General features: G+C 41.1%; 1 protein-coding gene across 1 annotated transcript in view; it reads left to right on the forward strand.

Annotated features, from left to right (window-relative positions):
- The window catches only part of LOC117010994 (Down syndrome cell adhesion molecule homolog), a 114,350-nt gene that overhangs the window by 64,884 nt on the left and 24,749 nt on the right, over window positions 1–24,717 (forward strand). Inside the window, exons 14-19 of the mRNA XM_033086197.2 lie at window positions 508–696; window positions 1,398–1,688; window positions 6,535–6,711; window positions 13,328–13,358; window positions 18,998–19,113; window positions 21,369–21,518. Of these exons, the coding sequence (XP_032942088.2) occupies window positions 508–696; window positions 1,398–1,688; window positions 6,535–6,711; window positions 13,328–13,358; window positions 18,998–19,113; window positions 21,369–21,518 (954 nt within the window). The remainder of the gene's footprint in view (window positions 1–507; window positions 697–1,397; window positions 1,689–6,534; window positions 6,712–13,327; window positions 13,359–18,997; window positions 19,114–21,368; window positions 21,519–24,717) is intronic.

The following is a 24,717-nucleotide window of genomic DNA, read 5'->3' on the forward strand; positions in this document are numbered from 1 at the left end:
ATTAGTATGCAATTATGAATGGGAAAAAAAAAGAGAGAAGAAAAAAGAAAAACAACCCAATCTGTATTGCTGTCAACCCTTAATGTGCACTATCATGGTGATAACAGCTTTCAGTAAATTGCAGTTTGTCTTTGTGGTGGTTTGTTCACACATTCAATCACTCTCTCCTCAGCTGTTATGACAGTTGCTCTATCTGATTTTCCATATGTGTAATCTCTAACCACTCATTTTGGAGGGTCCAGGTTCATCATCTGGTTGTTGCTGATTGAAGGGTCCTTAGAAATATCCATCCTTTTCTTTTCCCCTTGAAGCCATCATAAAAAATTGTATTTTAGCTGTTATCAGGGTGGACAAAATGCATTGCCTGGTGTCTTTCAGTCAGGGGAAAGCTGTATGCTTCCCTGAACATGGGATTTTTTAATTTCAGTTTTATTAGGTCTTTAAAATTCCTTCTTGGGTTAACCTGAAGGATTTGTGATACCGTTGCCATCCGCGCTTTCCCTCCAGGTTATATTCTGCAGTACTCAGAGGATAACAGTGAGCAGTGGGGCAGCTTCCCCATCAGCCCCAGTGAGAGATCCTACAGGCTGGAAACCCTGAAATGTGGCACCTGGTACAAGTTCACCCTGACTGCTCAGAACGGGGTGGGGCCGGGGCGCATCAGCGAGATCATCGAGGCCAAGACGCTCGGCAAAGGTGCGTTGGTTCCTTCCCCTTCACCCTCCAAAGCTCCTGCCTTCTGCTGGAGACCTTGGTTTGGTGAGGAAACAGGCTTGGATATTTAAATATTACTGGTTTTGGAAACATTTACAGCTCTGTCCATGGCTGGGACAAAAAAAAAGACTGTTCTGTCCTTTTTTCTCTAATAATTTTTTTCTAAGGTGGGTTGGCAGATATTTGGTAAGAGGGTGTCTCCACTCTCACAGATTATAGCAATTCCAACTATTTCATTGCCATGAGGAAATTGTCTCTTCTTATAAAAATTCAGGGGGTTATTTGTCTGGATGTTGAAGGATTTTATCTATAAAGGAAATGGAGCCAATGTCTGATTTCTGCACCAAGTCAGTGTTGCAGGAGTGTGCAAGCAGCATCCTCTGAGCTGGATAAGTGTCAAAAATAAAGGAAAAGTTTGCGTGAAGTTCTGCAAGGCAAAACAAACCAAATTTTTTGAATAGATATTTGGATTTTTTTTCCCACATATTGACTTGAAAATCTGGGTTTGTGAGTCTGGCACAAAGTGGGGAAAAAAAAGGAGGAGGAGGGTAAATTGAATATATAGACACTGAGATTAAGCTAGAGTCAACATTGCCCTAGAAACTATTCTCTAAAGTTTATATTTTGAGATGTTTCATCTGCAATATTTAAGCATTCTGTCTGGAACATCCCACTGCCTCTAGAGCCCCAGTTTTCCAAGGAGCAAGAACTCTTTGCCAGCATCAACACCACACGGGTGAGGCTGAACCTGATCGGCTGGAACGACGGCGGCTGCCCCATCACCTCCTTCACCCTGGAGTACCGGCCCTTCGGCACCACGGTCTGGACAACGGCCCAGAGGACATCCCTGTCCAAGTCCTACATCCTCTATGACCTCCAGGAGGCCACCTGGTACGAGCTGCAGATGAGAGTGTGCAACAGTGCTGGCTGTGCAGAGAAACAAGCCAAATTTGCCACGCTCAATTATGATGGCAGTAAGTATTTCATTTACGCCTCAGATACTGTTTTACTTGAGTTTCATATGTGATTTTTTTTTCTTTTTGCTCATCTTCCACTTTTCCCCCTCATAAACCCCATTTTGAATCTGCCAGCCATGCTGGCAGAGAGGTTAAAGTCTCAGAGATGTAAAATAGCTCCTGATTTCCTGGCAGTAGGCTGCCAGGCAGAAAAGAGGAATTGTTTATTTGTCCTCACTTCAGAGAAACTCCAAAGTCAATCAGCCATAATCATAGGACATTAAAAGTCATTAGTTCCAGTGGTACCAGGGGCCTTTCCTAGTGTTTCATGCATCTTTTCCATGAAATTTTAGTTTGCCATGGAATTTGTTCCTGCAGCCATTCACGGGGATGTCTGGCCTCAGTGCTGTTCCCTGTGACACAGCCCAAAACCCATTACAGGACACACTGGAGCAGCCAAGCAGGTTTTCCTCTGGGAAAGCCTCTGGATAACATCCTCCAAGGGCAGAGCAATGGCAGTGCAGTCATCCCTGTTTACAGACAGGGGACAGGGAGCTAATGGCCGTGACAGATGGCTCTGTCATGCCCAGCAGCAGGACACAGACCATGAGAGAGTTGTTACATCCCACCCTTCTGCCAGGGTTTACTGCCCACCCTGCAAAACCCAGGGCACGAGGGCAGGAGCAGATGTGCCAGTTTGTCACTCACTGCAGCCAGGTCCTGCCAGGCTGATTGAGAGGGATGGTGGCACATGTGTGCTCCTGGTGGCTCTGCAGTGGGGAGCTGCATTCCTGGCAAAAAGGCAGCACAGATGGCTCTCAAATTGCTCCAGTGGGAATTGCCAGAGCTTTTCTGGAGACATCCAGTGGAAAATCGTGCTGTGTTGCCAGGGATGTTGTGCTTGGCAACATCTGTAGTGTTAAATCAAGCTACAGCACTGGTGAGCCAGTTCAAACGAGCTGGTGGTTCTGACAGCACCAAATTGGCAATTGTTTATAGTTCTGTGTTGGTAGCACAGCCTCCACATGATCATCACCACTCATGTACAGCCCAGGGGTCATTCCCAGGCGGAAATGTGGGATGTGACTTAGGCAGGGTTTAAACCTGACACATCCTCCACTGCTGTACCAGCCTTTGTGCTGGGTACTCAGCAGTTCTTGAAGATAATTAATCACACATGCCCTCACCCTTTGGAAAAATACCATTTTTAAGCTGCCACACAAGTCCTCGTGTTATTTCAGACAATCTGGAAAATTAAGAGAAAGATCTTGCCTCAGCACTCCAGAGGCCCACAGGAAACCAGGATCTAAGCAGTCACTGCACAAATGTTCCAGTTCTTTCCAGGCAGATGAAGGACTTGTTGTATTGAAAAGTGTAGCTGTTGTCAATAATAACTCTTTCAAGTATTATGAGTTAATTTCTTGTCATTTTGCCTAGCCTATCCTGTTTCTGTTTTTTCCCAATATCTTTCCACAGGCAGCATTCCACTTGCAGTTGTTCTGTTATCAGCACATTTATTTGATTGGGGCAAACAATCTTAAGCCACACCTTAAGTGGATTTATATCAAAATGCAGGTCCAGAGCCTTAAATTTCCACTTACAGCACTCAAATCAAAACTATTCTTACAGTTCTGATCTGAATGTTGTCAGGCTCTGCTCTTTGATTGAGTGGTGATACTTACCCTGGTGTCACACATTGTGACCTGCACACCCTTTGATTTTTTATGTTGCTCTGTAGCATCTTTAAAAGGGACAAAAATGAAACAGTAAAAAATATTTGCAGCATTAAATTTCCTGGGCCATTGCTTCTGGTCAGCTAGAAAATTTCCCATTTGTGATATTGCTGGTTTTATTTGTGAAGCGTGCTTCGCCAGGATTGTATTTTGCCTTAGAGAGGCAGAGCAAGCTCAAACACTGACCCTGAGGTTATGAGAGGAAAACATGGATGGAAAAGCAGATTTCTGTTTTCAGATTTTCTAGATCTGCTATGTTTGACTCAGAACTGAAATTATAAACTGGTGATGATGATGATGATGATGATTATCATTCTTACCAGTATTCGATGCAGAAATTTTTACTTCCTTAGACAGGGAATATTTTGTTTGCAGAAACTCCTGGGCCAGATCCACTTTTGAGTGTTGTCTCTGCCTCTACCTTTGATTCACCCTGTGATGTGAGATTAGCCTCTTCCAGCTTCCAGGGGTCACAGCTGCCCTTCAGATAAAGCAGATACAAGAGCAGCACTTTGAAGATTAGATAATACAGAGTATGGAAGTCCTGGGATGCCAAATGCTAAGAACAAGCTTAGAAGCTTTAGCAGCCTTAAGATAAAGCCTTTGTAAAGTGTGCAGAAATCCCAGAGTTACGTGGGTTTGGGTCACTTTGCTGTGTGGGAGAGCTCCTGAGGAATATCATGGCTCAGCATCCTTGCCCTCTCATCTCTCCATGCTGAATTAGGTCAGAAGGTTAATGACAAACCTACGTGCAGCTTTTTGCTCTCTGTTTGTGGGCATTTCAGTAACGATTTCCAGCTTACAGGTTTGCTGACCTCCCTGCCCCTTGTTTTTTTTTTTCAGAAGCACACAATCCATAAAGAGATATTTTTAGCCCTGTGCAGCTGCAGTTGTGGAGAGCTGCAAAGGAGCTTCCTGGCTCAGGGATCAGCTACTCGCTAGCCCTGGCATTAAATCAGATCAGCTCTAAACTCTGCTAATTGATTCTCACCCACCCAGGCACTCCCTGCTGTGAAGGACACAGGAGAACACTCCTCAATTCACAGAATGAACTGGGAGATGCTGCAACCAAGGGGAAAAAGGGGTCAGAGATATTCAGGTTACAGCTTCTGTGAGGCTCCAATTAGGCTAACAAAGGGTGATGGTGAACCGACCTGGAAAACAAAACAAACCCTCCCCATTTGTCTGGGACTGAGTCCTGAAAAAAAAAAGCTTGGACCATTCTACTCCCAGCAAGCACCTAGAATGACAGCAAATGTTGAAATGGTGTTTTCTCAATGGACAGCAGGATTAATTTTTGATAATTTCTAATGCAGTTGCTGAAAAACAACAAATGGGTGATGTGAAAACATGCAGAATGATTTTTTAATTAAGCTCCAACTGCCTGTTTATAATGCTATGAGGTTTACATTTGCCTAGAGAGAGGTGTGGATAATGATAATCACATATCCAAACACTTCAGGTTCAGGTGAAATAAAGGCCACTCATCATTTGATTTTCATCAAAGTAATAAGGAAAGCAAGGCATCATTTTAGGCAATCTGGAATGTAATGGTCTCTGTGACTGTAATTCAGAGAAAACTTTGGCCCTTTAGTATCCAGGAGGGTGTAGGAGGATTTAGAGACAGTTATTAGTGTTACCTCCAGGAGCTTGAAGTTCTTTCCATTTCTTCATCTAATAATTTTATTTGCCTTTAAAGTAGTGCAAAATCTGCGTCTCAGGGCAAGATGAAAATATCCTGCTGTGTGTTCAAGAAATAGAAAATTACAAGAAAAGAAAAAAAGAAAATTATGGGGAAGAACTGCAATGGAACATTAGAAAAAATATTCCAAATGCAATTGTAAGAAAACAAATTTTCCAAAGTACCTAATATAGGTTTGGATGGTTGTAGCTTTTCTTTTTATCTTTGTCCCTTTAGGGAGCTGCTCTTCTCTTTATATGCAGCTGAAATAGCTCTTCTGAAAAAAACCAGGACTTAGGATTCTACATTTTCACTGTGGTTATGGCACTCACATTGTACTGCATCAGATCTCAGTTTTTATTCTGATGCTGTATAGCACATAATGAGATACAACTATATCACTTAATGCAGCAATTAAAATGTAAAAAAAAGATGTGCCTGTTTTTCTCCCTCACCCTCCTTTCCTTTTAGCAAGTAAGTAACCACTTTGTGTTTCAGTAGCTGGTTAAAATTTAATAGCTTCCATCCAAAGTCATCACAGTTCACAATACTTACGTGTTTCTACGCATTTCTAGCAAATCTGCATTTTATAGCCTCATTTGTGGTTGCATTCAGCAGTTTAATAGTAATCAGGAAATGAGTGAGAAGTCTTCCATGACTAAACAGCCTTGCACAGAAGGTGCTGCATTCTTCTCACGTCCCTTAGAGGTAAAGAAGAAAAGAATTGAAAAGTTCAAGTATTATATATCACCAGGAAGCCAGGTATATTCAAAATGCAAATATGTCCCAGAATGAAAAAGAGAGCTGCCTGCCAGTAGTTGGTAGATTCATTTCCCCTGTTTCCCTCTCAAAATTTGATTGTTTCCATCCAGCATTACTCTCCTGTTTTACTGATGAGTATAATGTCAGACAGTCTTTAGCAGATTAATATCAGGTTGGCTGTCTGAATTTCAGATCACTATCACTGCTGCACCCTCAGAATGGATAGCAGGATGTTTCTGTGCAAAGGATTAATCTGATGTATGTGGCACAAAATGAGCTTTGCCAAATGAGTTCCTTGCAGAGAAAAGCCCAGCAGAAATGTCACAGTGGTGCTATTTCCCATAGTAAGGAATAATAAACATAGGGAGGAATTCTGAGGTCTCTTACAGCTTTTTAATAATTTAATAGGACTGAAAATTCATCATAGTATTTGACTGCATATCAGACATAGTTTTCCTTAATCAATGAATGCAGTTCCTCTGGATTTGTGATAATCTCTCTCTCTGCAATCCCTCATTACCAGGAGCCTGGTTATATGTTCATAGACACACAAATGTAACCTCCACCCCAAACAGAAAAATCCTGGTGGGTGTTCTGCCTGCAGCTGGAGCAACAAGGTGCCTTATTCCCTGAGAAGTCAATTTTTGTCCTCATTGATAGGCCTCTAATGCCATGTCCCTGCTTCCAGGTACAATCCCTCCTCTCATCAAGTCAGTGGTGCAAAGTGAGGAAGGGCTGGGGACCAACGAAGGGCTGAAGATGCTGGTGACCATCTCCTGTATCCTGGTCGGGGTCTTGCTGCTCTTTGTGATGCTGCTGATCGTGAGGAGGAGGAGGAGGGAGCAGAGGCTGAAGAGGCTGAGAGGTAAGGTGGTGTCTGTGGAACTTCTCTCTACCTGAACATGAAAATAGGAGTGGGGCTGCACGTGACAAAAGTGTGCAATCCCCAGCTGGGATCATTTTCCTGCAACACAGAACAGAGTGGGTGTGTTTTCTAGAGAAATTCCTTCTTTTTCATTGGGTCAAAAGTTTCTAAAAACAAAATTAGTAATATATCCATTGTTATTATTTTGCATGTTGTTTGGTTGTTTCTCTCAATGACCTAGAAGTGAATTATTTTTGAAGGATGAAATCAGATGTTCTGAAGACAAGGGAATCTCAGTTTCCAGCAGATGCTAACCATGATTTCCAAATTGTAAAACAAAAGTAGCCAGATGTTAGTAGAATAGATCACACAACCAGATATTCTTCGATTTGTTACCACATTTTCCCCATGATTTTTTATAATAGAACTTATACAACACTTCATTGTTCACTGACCTTTCATTGCAGCTGATCTGTATTTTCCTCTAATCCTTATTCAAATTCAATTGTTTGTTATGTGAATAAGATTTAGATCTGTGAATTCATTCAGCTTTGTCATTTTTCTAGGAAAAAACCCCTGGCTGAGCCACAGCCAAGTTTTTGACCCTTGCAGTCTGACACTACAGCTTTTGCACTGGCAAAATGTATTTTGGGAAGGTATTCCCTGAAGGTATTAGGGAAAAAAAAAACTTTCAAATCCAAATCTGAATTAATAGTAAAATAATTTATCATCTACAAAAAATAAGCCTGACCTCTTCCAGGAGCCACTAAATTGATTAGTTATTTGTATTTTAACCAAAATCTCATCATGGTACCTCTTAAAACCAGGGCCAACCCTATGTTTTCCTTCTGACCTTCCTACTTATCTCTCTTTTGTGTCTAATTTTGTCCTTTGTAACAATATTTTGGAGTTAGGAAAAAAAAAAAGACGTAAAGGAGGACAACCAACTTTATGGTTCATACACAGCCTTGGAAATCAAGACATCTGGATGCTTTGGCTTGTATAATCACTTCTTCAAAACATTATAAACCATTTACCTTTTCAGTTTTGGTTTTTTTTTTTCATTTAAAAAATGTGATGAAGAAAAAGAAAGTGATATCTCATATTCTTAGAAATCCTGTGAAATTCCATCCAGTAATGAGCAGGACACCTCAAGCCCTTTGGCTCTAGAAAATGATGTCTGTGCACATTATTTTTTCATGGTTAATTTACAAGTACTCATAGAAGCCTGAGTTACAGTCCCTTGAGGAAGGCTGATGATCACTGACCAGGGTGGCTTTTGCATAAACACAAAATTTCTCTGAACTATTTCCTCTCAGAAATGAGCAATTTAGAAAAATATCAGAGCTTCACTTAAACACAGGCAGTAGAAAAGATGTCATCAGTACTTTTGATAAAAGAAATCAGTATTTAACTAGCATTTCTGTAAAAGTTGTGTCTCACTTGGCTGAATTTGTCACACTGCAGCTCGACATCCCATCTGGCCCTGTCTTCTTCTCTACAGTACAGAAGTTCTTTTTTTGCATCATTTTCAGCATCCAAGGATATTCTTTCCACATGGTGGTAACCAAGTCATTTCTCAATGCTTTAATTGGCAAATGAAACAGATTAATATATTTTAATTTACTCTGTAGTTTTCCCTTCATTTACATTTTATCCATTGAGATCATTTGCCAGTTCTCTGATTGCTCTGCAACAGGAAAATATTCCCTGTTGTACAGCCCTGGTTTGTGATCTTGATGTATGGCTTTATGATCCAGATTATTTTCTTAGTGATCTGGCATTTTCCTTATATTTTAGCTACCAAATTCTTGTGTCATTTTCAAACTTTTATCAGACATTATTTACTCCATACCACTGATAAATGTCCCAGACAAAAAATACTGAATAATGATTCTCTGCTTCAAATTGGGGTCTGAATATGTTTGAATCCATGTAAAATGGGTGCTGTGTTAATTTTTGCATCATGCTACTTTGTGTTAAAATACTTTGAGTTACCAAAACTTTGTTTTAGAGAAACAGAAATATGATCTTTTTCTGTTATTTGATCATATCACAGTAAGAGTCATTAATTCTCAGCAAACTTTAATCTCATTTTAAAAATCCACTTTGTTTGACATGGCTGCTTGACCACAAGTCTGTATTGATTGGCCTCAATTATCCTTTTAATTCATTTCATTAAGCTTCACTCAATTTTTTTTTATTATTTTGTGCATTGCCAACATCAGACTGATAGGACTTTAGTAATTCAGAATTTTTTTTTTTTTGCTCATTTGTTTTGAAGACTGATCCCATGATTGAAATTGTCTGCTCTTCTGGAAGTTACTTCATATTCTAAAAGTTTTCCTGACAATAAGTATTGCTATTCCAGAGAACTCCTTACAAAGTTCTCTTAAACAAATGTATGCAAGTTTTTCTGATGTCCCAACTAAAAAATAAATGCTTTGCTCTAGTAATTGTTGTGATTACCTTTCATATAATTTTTGAAAGGGAAATATCACATTATCACTTGGTTTGTATGACCTGGTGGAGTTTCTTTGAGGCACTGTATTCTATTTTCCTAATTCAGTATTTCCACTAGTCTGCATTAGAAAATTAATCTCTGCAGTGGGACCTTCTAAAATAATTTGTGCAAGTTACAGATGTAACTCTTAGTTTTTGTGGCTGCAGATGTGGTTTTCTTGAACCTGTTTGACAAAGAGGAGAGGGAATTGCAGGTTTATTTTCAGTGTGCTCTGCATGCAATTGCATTTGTAATCTGCATTTGTATCCCAGCCTCTCTATTCCTGACCCTTTTACCACTTGTGTGGATGTAGGGACAGTTAAACATTTTTCTTCCTCCTTTATAAAGAAAGCAGAATTCTCAGCAATGTCCTGATTTTTGCCCAGTTTAGCAGCTCCACCAGCCACAGAAAAAGGTCACTTGGCTGCTGGAGTTCATGCAGCCATTCAGGAGTTGAGCAGATATTCTCAAAGAGAAGCCTGATGGTTAAATGCTCCTTCTCCCAGCTATTGACCCAGCTCTGCTACTCCTGTAATGGTTTTCCCTTTGTTTTTAAATCCAATTCACCTTAACACAAGCAGAAAGGATCAGTGCAGCGTGATAGTTCAGGAGTGGCAGGATGCAATTTAAAACTCTATCACTGTCCCTGATTTCCCAGGGGGAAAACCCAAGTGTGTTAAGAATTTTAAAGGTGGCTGCCCCAGCAAAGGAAAGTGATGGCTCTGGCTTTTTCCCTGAAGTGATGCTTGGCTGGAGCAGAGACCATCCCTTTCCCTCTGTCATCCCTGCCCCCTTCCCAAGCCCTGCTGCCACCATCTGAAAACTGGGAGGTGACAGGACACAGCCAGGGATGCTGGCTTGTTTTAGAAAGTATTATCAGTTTGCTGATCAAAAGGAAAAGCATATTAAAATGTTGTGTCATTGGTTTGTGACAATAACATTTGTCATGGAGCTGATGTTTTGGATGTGATGTAGTGGGGTCCCAGCCCAGGGAGGAGCTGGAGCTGCTCAGAGAGCCCAGAGGAGCCCCAGGATGAGCAGAGGGATGGAGCAGCTCTGCTGGGAGGAAAGGCTGGCACAGCTGGGATTGTTCAGCCTGCACAGGAGAAGCTTTGGGCTGAGCTCAGGGTGGCCTTGCAGGGCCTGAAGGAGCTGCAGGAAACCTGGAGAGAGACAATTCCCAAGGGCTGCAGGGACAGCACACAGGGAATGGCTTCACACTGGGGTTTGATGGGATCTTGGCAATTAGGAATTGTTCCCTGGGAGGGGCTGGGATGGAATTGCCAGAGCAGCTGTGGCTGCCCCTGGATCCCTGGAATGTTCAATTCCAGGTTGGAGCAGCCTGGGACAGTGGGAGGTGTCCCTGCCATGGCAGGAGTGGCACTGGATGGTTTTTAGGGTCTCTTCCATCCAAAACCATTCCATGATTGTGTGATATTCAGTTACTTTTAGGCTTCTGGATTTTGGTTTGATGGATACAGAGGAGCCCTTTATGTTCCTGCCACCTTTGTTTTTGTCCCTTCCCACCCCAACCTGTGTGCCCATCAACTCCAGCAGTTCTGCTCACCATTTGAACAATCTGCTTGGATAAGTAGCAAATTTAAAGTCAGCTAACAGAGTTTTTTCTCTTCAGTACTTCCTCATTCAGCTTCAGACACATTACATGGTCTTGTTGGTACCTCATGTTATTTTTTACTAAAGGTGCACAATCTCCTGTGTATCCCTTTAGCCAAGAATCAACATCTGTTGATACATGAATTGGTGTGAATTTTTTCCCAGATGCAGCATGGAAATCATCTGTGTGCAGGAGAGCACCTGAGAACATGTGGGGGAGATTGTTTGCCATTTAAACATGATAAAGTATTTTCAACTTTGTCCCTTCTGCTTTTCTTGAGTTGTGAATTCCTTGCACAAATACACACAGACTTCACTTAGGAAGGCAGCAATTGCTTCAAAAAGCTGCTGGCTGAATGAAAACAATATTTGCATATTAAACCACCCTGATTATGTGTGCCAGAGGGAGAATGTGTGCACAGTGTCTTCATGATCCTCATGCTGCTAGAACAGCAAGAAGCATCATAAAATTTGCTGAAAAAAACCCCATTACTTACAACCAGTGTCATTATTATTATTATGTTGAGTTTATTTAGCTTTTTTGTGTTCTTTTGAAGAAATTTGTTCCTTCCTGGGTTTTTGGAAGTCAGTAACAAAACTCCTTTGGGAGCAGCAGTGTTGGTCTTATTTGCAAAAATATTGTCATCTACTAGCACTACCACTTACAAGTGTTAAGGGCAAAGACAATCTCATTCCAAGTGAAAAACAGGAATTCTGAGTGCCCAAATGAAGCACAGTTTGGTTTAGATGAGACACCTCAGATGAACCATCCTTCCCTCTGCCAGGAATCTTCCATGCTTTGTGCTGGAAAGGGATGGAGGAGGGTTAAAAATGAAGGAGTGGAACTAACAGACCTAGATGGAGCAGATAATTTCAACTTCTCCAGTGGTAGGTGAGGAATAATGCTTAAGAGGGGCAAGCTAGCACTGTGTCAGGTAAATACAATTCATAAAAGTGGATAAAAGGGGTTTTGCTGAGTTTTTTTTAATGACTGAAAAGAGCCCTCTGTCCATTTATTTCAAAAATTGATACAACACAGGCTATAGAGATGGGTTAAGGTGGTGCCTTGTTTCTGCCTGCATCCTTGGAATTTTAAAGGCAAGATATTTAATAGGATCACAAGTAAGGGAATTGTTATGTTTGGACACCAAAGAGTTGATTGAGAACTAAAAAAGGTGGGATGGAGAAAACAAAGAAAATTCAGTAAATATCTTGGCAGGTGCTGGTAGATTTACAAGCAGCAGATAAAAGAAGAAATGTAAACTTCCCTAGAAGAGTTGTTTGAAGACTTAGAACTTGGAATTGCTTTCTTCTCAGATTTGCTTCACTTGGTTGCACAAAAGGCTGTTTTGTTGCTGTGTGATAAACTTAAGGGCTTGGGAATCAGCATTTTAAGTGAGTTTGTTTAGCAGCAGACTGCAGGAGAACAAAGCAGAGCTGCCTGTTTTTGCTGGGTGATACCAGAGAAATTAGTGTATTATGTTGATAAAGTTTCACAGAAGCCTACCTGAAAAACCAAACTTCAGCTGTGCCTTTTGAACTGATAAGTATTGAAATAATTATAGCCCCAAAGGAATTTCTGCTAATAATAATAGCAGCAATGACAAGAACAGGAGGAATATTTTTCCTTCAGCAGTGTCTTATTTTGTAGGGCTGATCCATGCGGGAATAAACCATCCTCTGTTTCATGTGTAGACCATACCCAGCAGTAGTTTTGAATTATTGCTAGTGCAAAAATATCCATATTTGAGTACAATAAGGCAAGTTTGTACCAGAGGAGGTTCAGATTGGGCATCAGGAAGAATTTCTTCATAAAAATTTCTTCATCATCCTAATCAGCAGGAGGAATTTCTTCATACAAAGACCTTGGCTGCCCAGGGAGGTTTGGAGTTCCCATCCCTGCAGGTGGCACCTGGAGGTGGCACTCAGTGCTCTGGGCTGGGGACAAGGTGGGGATGGGCACAGCTGGGACTTCTGAAGGTCTTTTCCAACCTCAGGGATTCAGGGATTCTGAATTGACCCCTTGGAGACCTCCCTTGCTCAGATCTTGTGCAATTCAATTTGGTTTGGAAATGACATGTTGGCATTTTCTCATCCAGCCTGGCTTCAGCTCTTGCCCAGAAATGGATATCAAAATTCCTATTTTCTTGCCTTTTCTTCTTCCTTCACCTGTTCATTTGCTACCCATAGCAGGAAAGAACTGAGATCCTTGTTATTTGTTAAATTGTTCCTATTTCTAATAAGTTTATGGAGCTTTTTTCTATTTAAGTCAATGGTGACTTGTATTTCTCTAATCATCTTTGGTGCTACTAAGGAACTAAACTGGGCTGTTTGGAACAGAAATGCAATTTCAGCAAAAGCAGGGATTTTTAGACACTTTTATTCTTGCCATGGAGAAACAGCAGTGGTGTTACACATGGCTGATTCAAATCACTTGCTAATAATGCATCTATCAAACAGATTTTCCCTTGTGCTCACATTTCTTCTATTTTCTTCTAGATGCAAAGAGTTTGGCTGAAATGCTTATGAGGTAAGAACAGATTGAATTTTACGAGTTTTTTTAAATTGAAAAATGTCTGTCAACTATAGTATCATATTTAAGAATTGTTATAGTGACAAATGGAGAAGTAAACTTTTTATTTCTAAACCCTTTCCCAAAACTCATCATTTTTCTGTCTGTTAAGAATTGTGATGCACTGATGGTCAGACATGAGAGAAAAAAGACACTCTGGACAATGTGAGGAGCTACAATGGTAAAAAAACTGGTAACTCCTGTTAGTAGATTAAATCATAGAAGCTATGTAGGTCCATTTGGACATTTTTCCTACTCTGAAATAAAAATTCATAATATGTATCAAAGTAATTGCTCTTCAGAGATCATCTGATTAAAGGCAATAAATTCCTGACTGTGAAGAACTCTAAACTTTGCAGCTCTGTTTATGTAATTCACTGTTGTTAGCTGCTTATACCCAAAGGTATAAAAGAGCAGGTAAATCCATTTATTATTTTTCACTTCTGTTCCATCAGCTCAGCATTCAGAAATCTAATTCAGTTGTTGGATTGCATCATAATGACTATTCTGGCACCACAATTCTTTCAAAGATGGAAATTTTATAACTTCAATGTTTATTGTTTTGTCTAGGGAAAATATTGAACTTTAGAACCACTGCATATATTTGAAACTAGGATCACCAAGGGATTATTTTTGAGTTCAAATGAATTTTGGGTTGCTAGAAAATATTTTTTATATTCAAGCAACAAATTCGAGCATGTCATAGATATTTCACCACATGGACCACACTCCAAACTTCCTCACCCGTGATAAACTTCACTTCTGCTGTAAGAAAAAGCAAAACATGGGGACAGATGGGTTTGGTGTAAATTCAGCTCTGTGCCATCCTATCTGAATAAGCCCAGTGATGTTAACAGGACTGGTCATGCTGTTCAGGTCATCCCCTCCCTGGCTGCCCATGGCAGCAAATTGTGGGATTCAGCAGCTTCAGGAACGTTTGCCCTGGTGGTTTCTGGTGCCACAGGAGACAGCACAGATTAGCACACGCAGCAAGTGAAGAAGAAACCCAGCAGGGATCAGCTGAAAAACCCCTGGATGGAGATTTCAGCCCCTCAGCCCCTCTGCAGAGCTGGTAACGCTCTGCCCTGACCCTGGCTGGCTTCACAAGCCTTGGCACCACTTCTGCAAGGCCATTCCAGAGCCTCACTCCTCTGACACTTAGAAAACCTCACCAAACTTCCAGCAGAAATACCCAGGTTTTACCCATTTTTCCTTTGCTGATGGTTACCAAATTAAGGATTATTTTCCTCCCTACCTGATGTACTCAGAGAGCAGCCAGGTCCCCTCTCAGTCCTTAGTTCAGAGCTGTTTTTCCAGGTCACTCACCTGCCATCATTTATTTGGCTTTTCCTTCCACCAGCATTGAAACATGACCATCAAACCAGCTCCTCTCATCCTAATTTATTAACAAATAATCTTGGCTTTATCGCATAAGCATATTTTACATTTCTTTTCTAAAATTTTGAACAAAGGCAAATGGCTGTTAGATCAGGACTTCAGAGGAATTAGGGGATATAGGCTTTCATTTGCAGACATGCCAGAACTGGGAACTCTCATTTGTGACAAATCTGTGAAATACCTTCAACCAAAACCTGAGCTACCCACAAACACCTGATGTTCCTGAAGATGTAACATGTGGATATCAAAGGATAATAAGCCCTCTCCAAAGCAAAAGTCATGTATGATAAAGCTCCTGATATTTTTTATTTTTGAGATTTTACCAAAATCTGCTGTGATAAAAATATCAAGAAAGGGGATATTTGGAGAGAGGGCAGGGAAGATGATTCCATGCTTGGAGGCCTGGAGAGAGCTTTGTGTATCTTTCCCTTTGAGGAGATTTTCATGAGTGTGTGTAAAGCAGATTAAAAATGGAGCTTTAGTCTTTGCTTTGAGAGTCACTGGCTTTGGCTGTGTAAGTCAAATGTCTGTGGAGGAGGATAAATCAGTTTAATAGGAGCTGCACAACTCATTGTTGATACCTCAAACTCACAAATAAAAACCCCTGCTGCTGGATAAACACAGCTTTTTAATGTTTCTTTTGGGTGAAAGCACCAGTCCAGCCATGCTCTTTGTAACAGCTCACTCTGAATCATTTTAGCAATTCACTGAATTTTAAAATTTTGAACACGAGGTGAAGAATCTTTTATCCCCAAATATTCTGACTATTTACAAGATTTAGTTTCCCATATGTTTTTACAACAAACTGTGGACTCTTTCAAAGTCCCCTATGCAATGTACTTGCTCTGTACATGATAAAAAAGTCCTTTTTATTCCCAGACTCAACATAAAAGCTGTACTCAGACCAAAGTACCACCTGCCCAAATATCTGTTTTGAATAGTGACAAAAGCAGGAACTTTAGTTGAGCAAAAGAATACAGGAAAATACTGAGAGAGCTGGGATCCTTCAGAATGGAGAAATCTTTGGGGAGATCTCATTGAAGAATTTCAATCCCTGGAAGGAGCTTAGGAAAAGGAGAGGGGCTTTTAAAATGGGCAGATAGTGACAGGTTTAAATTGAAAAAAAGCAGGTTTAGATTAAATATTAGGATGAAATTCTTTACTCAGAGGGCAATGAGGCACTGGAACATGTTGTCCAGAGAAGTTGTGGACTCCTCATCCCTGGCAGTGCCCAAGGCCAGGCTGGACAGGGCTTGGAGCCACCTGGGACAGTGGGAGGTATCCCTGCCCATGGCAGGGTGGAATGAGATGATCTTTAGGTCTTTTCCAACCCAAGACATGATTCTGTGACTCTGTGACTCAGCCTCCTGACAGGCTCCAGTGCCTGAAGATTTGGAGCTCAGAGATTCTTTGAACTAGATGGAATTAATTCTGTTATACACAGATCTTTACAAGGTCTGATAAGTGAGGAAAAGCATATGGTTATGTTTGGAAATTTTATGTCTGTAAATATTAAAAAAAAATTATAGATACATGTTATCCCTTTAAGGATTAATCATTGGACTCCTCATCCACCAGACCATTACAATATTTTTGGCTGAATTCAGTTTAGGAAATACTTCTAACCAAGCTTCAAAACTGAAACTTTAAAACACTTTGCCCTGCTTCCAAGCCCTAGAGGCACTTCATTGCTGTTGGAAATTTAGGTTTTTATAACTTGAACGCTGAGCTGTTGTGATCTGCAAAAAAAGAATTCAAAATTCATTTAACCAGAATGAGAGAGCATCCTAATCATTACCAACCCCCTTGCTTCTGCCAAGTGCCTGTGCTGTGTTTGGACACCCCATGTCACTGCTGCATGCAGGGGAATTAATTAGATCAGCAAGGAGGAGGAGAGACAGCCCACAAACCAAGGAATAACTCTCAGGAATAGCAGGGAACATTCCTGAATATAGGGAGGCCTAGGTTCCAGTTCTGGCTTGAAAGACATCCCACATATTTTGCATTAAGTTATCCCTGGAGCCAAGGTTGGGATTGGGAATTCTCGCTCGTCAGGTGAGCGGTAAAACTGCAAATCTGGGGAAAACTCTGCTCCTGCTCCCTGTGGTGCTAACAATGCTTCCTGTGTTGGTTGAGTTCTTTCTGATGATGGAAATGCAGAGCATTCATCCTGCTGAAGAGGCTCTGGCTCTGACATTTTGGGATCTGCATTCTCTGAGCAGGAGTCTGCTCCCATCCCTTTGTCTCCTGCATCCCCAGTGAATGCAGAGGGGTGCAGTGATGCATTTCCCAGGCTCAGTATGTACTGCACAGATTCCAGGTGCATCTGACTCTGTGTGTCCTGTAACTAGTGGATTATTGAAACTGGACATCAAAAAAAAATTAGTTTATCTAAACTGAAAAAGGGAAGGTTTCGATTAAATATGAGGAAAAGTTCTTTACTCAGAGGGCACTGAGGCACTGGAAGAGGTGTTCTGTGTTTGCTCTATGACCCTGGGCAAGCCCAGAGCTTTCCAACTTTCCAAGGGCCTGTATCCAAGCACATTTGGCATGCAGATAAAATATTACTGTCTGCTTCTCTTAACATTTCAGCAATTTGAATGGCATCCACTCCATGCAGAGATTTGGAGAACACCAGTGTGGAATTTACCTGCATTTGACAATACTGACTGTCTTTGAAAATTTATGTGCTTAGTAAGAGCCTGTGATGACCATTCTCACCTGATTATATGTTGAGAAAAATCTGGAAGCCCCTGGAAGGCTCTCCTGATATTTTGCTTCCATGATGATTGAATGAGGCACCAGTGGTGGCCTGTTTGAAGGCAGGGAACAGCCCCACCTAATCACCCAGGAGAAAGACATGAAATTTGGGATGTGTAGATGCTGTTAATGCTGGGGACCACAACAGCAAGGAAAGGCAGGAGGTGAAAATCAGAGAGGTGCTCCCATGTGCCTTGTGGATCTCACCTGTGCATTTGGAGCAGAACCACTGCCCACATGGCTGGAAAATTCCTTCAGGAGAACCCCCAAACCTGAGCTAATCAGGTCTTGCTGATGTGGAGACACAGCAGAAGTTAACACCAATTTCCTGGAGATGTGAGCTCATCACACGTGCATTAATTTTTCTTACTCACAGAAGAACTGGGCTCATCACTTTAACAGTCCTCTGCTGATCCTTTAACAACAGCAATTCTCTGCCAAAGCGAATTAAACTGAGTGATCTGCAGCTATTTTACACTAGAAAATTAGCTTCCACTTGGCTCTTGCAGCTCCTTGGAGCCTGAGCACCTGGATCACACTGCTGGCTGATTTGTCTCAACTCTCCTCAGCCTCCCTGTGTGAAGTATTTGCAAATATTTCATTTCATCCAGAGAGTAATTACATCTAAAAGGGCAAAATGTTCCTGGGTTTTCAGTGCAATCTGAAGGTTTCTTGGGTGCAAGCTCTGTGCTAGAAATGACTGTGGCACTTGGTTTTGCCATCCATTTTCATTTGCTTTTGGTAGACAGCTCATTTAAGAAGTCATTTTCTGGTACACAAACTTCAAAATGAAATTGTTTCAATTTGCATGATGATAAAATAATTGGTTTATGTTCTTTTTTAGATTATTGCATCAATCAATTAGACATAATCCACAAATGTAAACAAGATTTGCAATTCTTGTCTTGGAACATCGATGGGACTAAAGCCTTTATTTATTTTATGCAATCTATTAATAGTACTCCTAGTTATTAATTTGCTTTTTCATTTATCAGTCAAAGTGATATTTGGAACTTAGCTAATTAAAAATAATGAAAAGATAAAAAAACAATTAGAAATTACTCAAGACATCATTTTCCCACCAACCTGTTTGATCAGCTGTGTGTTGCTTCACTCAGATTCATGAGGAGTGAAAGGTCCATCTTCCAAAGTGCTTTTATTCATTTCTTTATGACAACACTTGAAGAAAACTGTGTGAAATTCTCAGATTCCTGCTGATGGAGGATAGACCACATCCCTCCACACTGTGCATTCATTAAGTGCATCAATTAATACCATGCACTCCTTCTGAAGAGGGCAAAATCAGATGTATGAGTGGTTTTTGCTGATTGTGGTTACACTGGGTTTTCTTGAGCTGGACAGATTGAAAACGAGGAAGTTTGCAAATATCTTTTCATTGAAGCTGAATGTTTATGTGTTCACTTCTCTTTTGTTTTCAGCAAGAACACCAGGACATCAGACACCCTTAATAAGCAGCAGCAAACACTGAGGATGCACATAGACATTCCCAGAGCACAGCTGCTGATAGAGGAGAGGGACACCATGGAGACCATTGGTAAATCAGAGTTTTTTTCTCTCTGGTTAATATAACAGGATCTTTCAGGTGGAATCCCTTTAATCCACACCTTTTCCCTGCTGCACACATCAAGAGAAAAGAACTACAAAGTCATTTGAAAACCAAACTAGATTGGGTTTTTTTTCCTCCCCTTTGAGTAATTTCCCAGTAAAAGTAATCTCAGTATAGGATCTAAAATAATGCAGGACATTAGGAAAATGAAACTGTTGGAAAGAGTTTCTTGAGGAAAATGTAATTGAGGACTGGCAGTTTTATGATTTTCATACTGATCTCTCATTTGGCTTTGACCAGGCAGTTGGATCACTGACATTACTTAAAGAGAAAATGTAATTCTGAAACTGCACTCTCAGTATCTGAAGATTTGCTACAGCCAGCTTTTAAAACTTACACATTGCATATTGTATCCACCTGTTCATAGCACATGATATTTCAACATTTTGATCAGTTTTCAGCTTCTGTGTATCCATGCAAAATTCAAATCTAAACTGTTTGACACAGCAGAAAACAACATTTCTCACAGGGCTGATACTTAACTGAACTGTCACAAGAAATAGAATTGTTTGGTGTTGGGTTTTTTTTCTCCCAAATAATTAAAAAATATCTGAAAACCCAGAATAGAAGTGCAGACTGTTGTGACTCTATGAGCACATAGTGGGGTGAGACACTCCTGATTGGCCTTGTTAGACTTCTAATTTTACATTTTTGGGGTAAAAATCTGTATAAAAGAAGCTGACAATGTAACAGCATCCAGGGATGGTGTGGCCAGAGAGGAAAACCAGCAAGCTGAGAGCAGCATCTCTGTCCATGCCCAGGTTTGGAAAGGAGACCTACAGACTTCTTAAAATCATGATTTGAGCTTCCCAAAGTCTGCCCTTTGTGCCAGGCTTCATCCTAAAGACAGCTTTAACTTTTGAGTGGCAGCTGCTGAGCAGTGGGGGGGTTAGAGTGAAAATACTCTTAGAGCCTGAACTGCAGCAATGTGCTCAGGGCCCTGGTAAGAGGCAGCTTTCCACCCAGAGCAAGCAGGGATTTTGGCAGGGTTTGACAGAGTTTGCTGCCAAGAGGCTTTATTCCCAACCTGAACAAGAGCTCATCCTTTGCCAGAGACAGAGTGGTTTGATTCCTAATGTTGTTCTATTTATAGCCTTCTTTGGGTAAAAAATGTGAGTTGTGTTATAGTAGTGCAGGACTGTTCACTCTAATGGTGTCTTGTCAAGTTAAAAAAAAAACAAAATCCAAAACAAAACCCAGGAATGTTTAGAAGAAGCGGATCAGCCTCTGCTGACCAGTAAATGCCCAGAAGTCACATTATAAAACTATATAGCACAGCACAGCAGGAAATCCTTGAGGCTTTTATTGCAATTCTGAATGGATAAAAATACTGTAAGAATGCAGAAAAAAGTCTGATACCACACCAAATAGTTGTTCTGCAAGCATAAAGGCAGTAAAAGATTTATTGCTGTTAAACAATCCATGATCAAGTCGACCAGATTCCTCTTTGGAGAAAAAAAAAACACGATACAGAGATCACAACTGAAAAAAATAATAATAATTTAGAGAAGGAAGTGCTGTATAGCACTGCAGTGATCAAGGTCTGTGTAGAAATTTGGTGAATATATCCTACCCCTCAGGAAAGAAATAGAAGTAGAACCTTCTAAAGTATTCACCTTTTTCTTCCTTCCCAAGCTCAGGCTTAACCTCACACCTATATTTGAAACTGCTGGAAAAAAAAGTCCTGAGTCAGGGTCATCCCTTCTGCCACATTCTGTCTGCAGAAAAAGGGGAGGGAGGGTTGGTTAGCAACACCCCTAATGGCCTCCTGTTGGGAAGATGGGATGGTTTCACTGAGGACATTGCTAATCATGCTAATAAAGAGAAATAAATGGAATATGTTGTTGAAAAAGCGATCTGAGCTCTCTGAAAGCAAAGGGGAAGAGGGCAGTGTTCAAAGCATGGGAAGGAAGGAATTGGGGCCACAAATGACTGCACACAAATCAGCTCTGTGTGAGGATGTTTAACAGTTTGCCCCATGTCTCTAAGGTGGAATCACCAGGAAAAATGAAAGTTATTTTTTATTTTTAGGTGGGCTTTGAGTTTAAACCCAGAGGCTCCCTCCCTTCAGAGCCACCTCAGCCCTGCAGAGAGCAGGGAGCAGCCTCTGCCTGGGGGACTCACTGCAGAGAAGGCAAAGCCAACATTCTCTACTCATGGTCTGCTCATTTTTCCACTTGCAGACGACAGATCCACGGTTCTGCTCACTGATGCTGACTTTGGAGAGACGTCCAAGCAGAAGTCCCTGACTGTCACCCACACTGTCCATTACCAGTCTGTGTCACAAGCCACAGGGCCACTGGTGGATGTCTCTGATGCCCGGCCAGGAACAAGTAAGCACATCAGCAAACAAAATTTTTTTTAGAGAGGAGAAAGCTGTAACAAAAGAAATACTCTGCTCCTGAATTTGCATCCTCATCCTTGTGTGTGAGAGTGGGGAGAAATTTATTTAGGTCAGCAGAGGACATTTCTTAAGCTATTGCACTTGTGATTCAATATGGGGAAAATTGCATATGCATCTGAAATGGAGGTGTAATTTGAAATAATTCATACCTGGCCTTCATTAAGCCAAATGCATGCTGGATTTTAATTTCCAGAATTTATTGGGTAAATTACCTTAATGGCTTTTAGTGTCTAATATACTTTTTTTTTCCCCTCTGTGATCAATCTTTATTGTATTTCAAAACCAGCTTTCCTCCTACCTCTCCATCAGGCAAAAAAAAAGCAATTCTCATTATTACTTTTTCTGAAAAAGTTACATTTCTGGCTTTAGTTATTATGGTAAATTACTTTTCCCAAATATATTCACACCAAGTTATTCTTCTCATGATTAAAATACTATCATAAATTAATATACTGATGCCATCCATTCTTCTCATTCTTCTCATGAATATGTTCCATATCTATGTAAATGGGTAAAAAAAATATGTACTAGGTTGAATGATTGGTTTTGAGTTAGAAATGTTACCAATATGTAGTTCAATGCAGTGTGCAATTTCTGAAATCTCTTGGATTATTTCTGTCCCTTGATCGTTTCAGAATTTACTTGTTGAGTGTGGTGAAGCTCAGTTGCTAGAATGCAGATTATTTGAAAAATCCATTCCAACCACAATATTCTAAATAATAGGTGTTCTAGTCCTGGCTTGGGCTTTCTTAGCTCTTTCATCTTTTTTCAGGTCATTCCTCAAGGACTAGATTTTCTGATAAGGAAAGAGGCATCACCCCAAAACCTCATGCCTGTGTCATCCCACAGAACTTCATAGCACCTTCCTTACTAATGCCTCTTTGTGTGCAGTTCTGTGCTTTATTCCTGCAGCCAGGGAGAGAATTCCTTCAAATTAAATGTGGATTTAACTCATGTGTAAGAATATGATCTGTGTCCAGCCCTGCTTGGAAATAAAAATCCACCAGCACTTTTATTAAGCAGTACAGATCTGATTGCAGCAGTGCACAGGGCTGGGTCAAAGACTTGCAGGTAATGTTCTCTGGATTTAAGGCACTAATCCAGCTTTGCTGCAGGCTGGGTGATGGGATTTTGTCTAGAGCCACCACTTGTGCTGTCAAGAGGAGAGCAGAGCCCAGCTGGGTGGCACAGAGGTTATGGACCCTCCTGTCTGAGCCCACTCATCCACTGGGTGACAAAAATTCCTTTACAGCATCTTTGAAGTTCTTCTCTCGTCCTTATTTATTTATTTATGAAAGACATGCTCTGTGAACCTGTGCCTTGGTGACCTCAGCTCTCTCCAGTTGTGTTTGGCAGCATAACCAGGGCACCAGCTGTGTTTCCAGCCCTCTGGCAGCCCTGGAAGTGCTGTGCCTGTGCTGCACAGCCCCTCACATGGGGGCTGGAGCACAGCTCCTGCTCATCAGGACGAGGGCTGAGCTCTCCCAGCTCTCCCAGCTCATTCCCATTGACCAGATCCTCCCAAGTCACAGGATCAGAGGCTGAGGGACATCTGGGCACTGGTCAGTCCAGCCCCTCTGCTTGCAGCAGGGTCAGCAAGGGCTGGCTGCTGGCTCAGGAACATGCCCAGGTGAATTCTGGATGTGTGGGCAGCCTGGGCCAGGGCTCAGTGTCCCTCACATCAAAGTGTTCCCTGATGCCCAGGACAAAGCTCCCATGTTTCTCCTTGTGGCCATGGCCCCTGGTCTTCTCACTGGGCACCACTGACAGAAACTTGGCTCTCATCCTCCTGCCCTTCAGGTATTTCTGTACACTGATGGCATTCTCCCAAGCCTTCTCTTCTCCAGTGTTCCCACCAGCACTCTCCTCCTGCTCCCCACGTTCTCCCTCGAATGAGGCTCACTCCTGGCCACACCAGAGCCACGTGCCACATTCCCAAGTGTTGGTTTGCACCTCACTGAGCACGGATTTGGATGCTGTCCATGTGAGGCAGCTCTGTGCTGCGTTGCCCAGAGGATCAATTATCAATGGCACTGGGTTCTAATTTTTCCACTGCTGTAGGGGAAAAAAGGGAGAAGGATCAGGCCATTATTTGTAAATAAAAACCTTGTTTCTTTGAAGCAGCAGAATACAAATTCTCACTGGGAATGCTTAGGCAGAATCAGTGCTCAGAGTCATTATCTGGGTATTGCTTTTTCTTTGAATTTCTTCTGCTAAAGTCTTTCACCTCAAAGACTGACAACTTCACCATTTGAATGTCAAAGAACATTTTGAATAGATTTGAATTTTTCACTTCTAATACCCTTTCTATTGTTAGTGATATTCTTTCAGAAGCTTTGAAGAGAAATCCTTCAGTGCTGATGTAGTCACTCTCTGTTTGCCACATAATTATTTTTTTCTCCTTCCCTTGCTTTGTTAGAGCACTTTTAGGGCAGAGCTCTTTATTAATAAGTTCAAGGAGGTCAATTTTGGCACACAGTTTGCTTTTGCAATCTTGGTCACTATATTATGTATAAGTTAATTTTAAAAGTACAACATTGCTGACCTTAAACCAGTGGCAGATGATTTTTAAAGTTTGAGAAATTGTATTAATTTACTAATTGTTCCAAAGCAGTCAAATCTTTATGAACCTGTTCCCACTGAAACTCTGATGGCACAATTACAGCTTATGTTTTATGTCTTGGCCACTTGTTAAAATAGGAAACCTGATCAATACTGTAATATAATAACAGTATGTCCAGAATAGGAAATTATAACCCCACATTTCTGAGCACATCTATTTAAAAACTGACAACAGGTACCTGGTACTTCTGAGGGCACATCTATGCTGATATTTCACTTCACTTGAGGTGTGGTGTGAAATCCCTGACCAGATCTACTTGCCTTGTGCTCTTTCAGTTCTCTGAGTGGTTTTGGTGCTTGTCTTGGAGTAAAGGGATAATGAATGTGTCAATGGAAGAATGATGGGTCCTTCAGCTCTTCAGTTCCACCCTTGATAAAATGTAGTTTCATTAGAAAGAGAGCAATTCTAGAAAAGCATCAGCAGTTTGGTAATGATCAGCATTAACACTGTTAGGATTTTTTCTTCAAAAAAGAATGTCTTAAGTTTGGATTTTTTTAACAAGCAT

The sequence above is a fragment of the Catharus ustulatus genome, chromosome 2 (genome assembly GCF_009819885.2).
Source record: "Catharus ustulatus isolate bCatUst1 chromosome 2, bCatUst1.pri.v2, whole genome shotgun sequence".
NCBI lineage: Eukaryota > Metazoa > Chordata > Aves > Passeriformes > Turdidae > Catharus > Catharus ustulatus.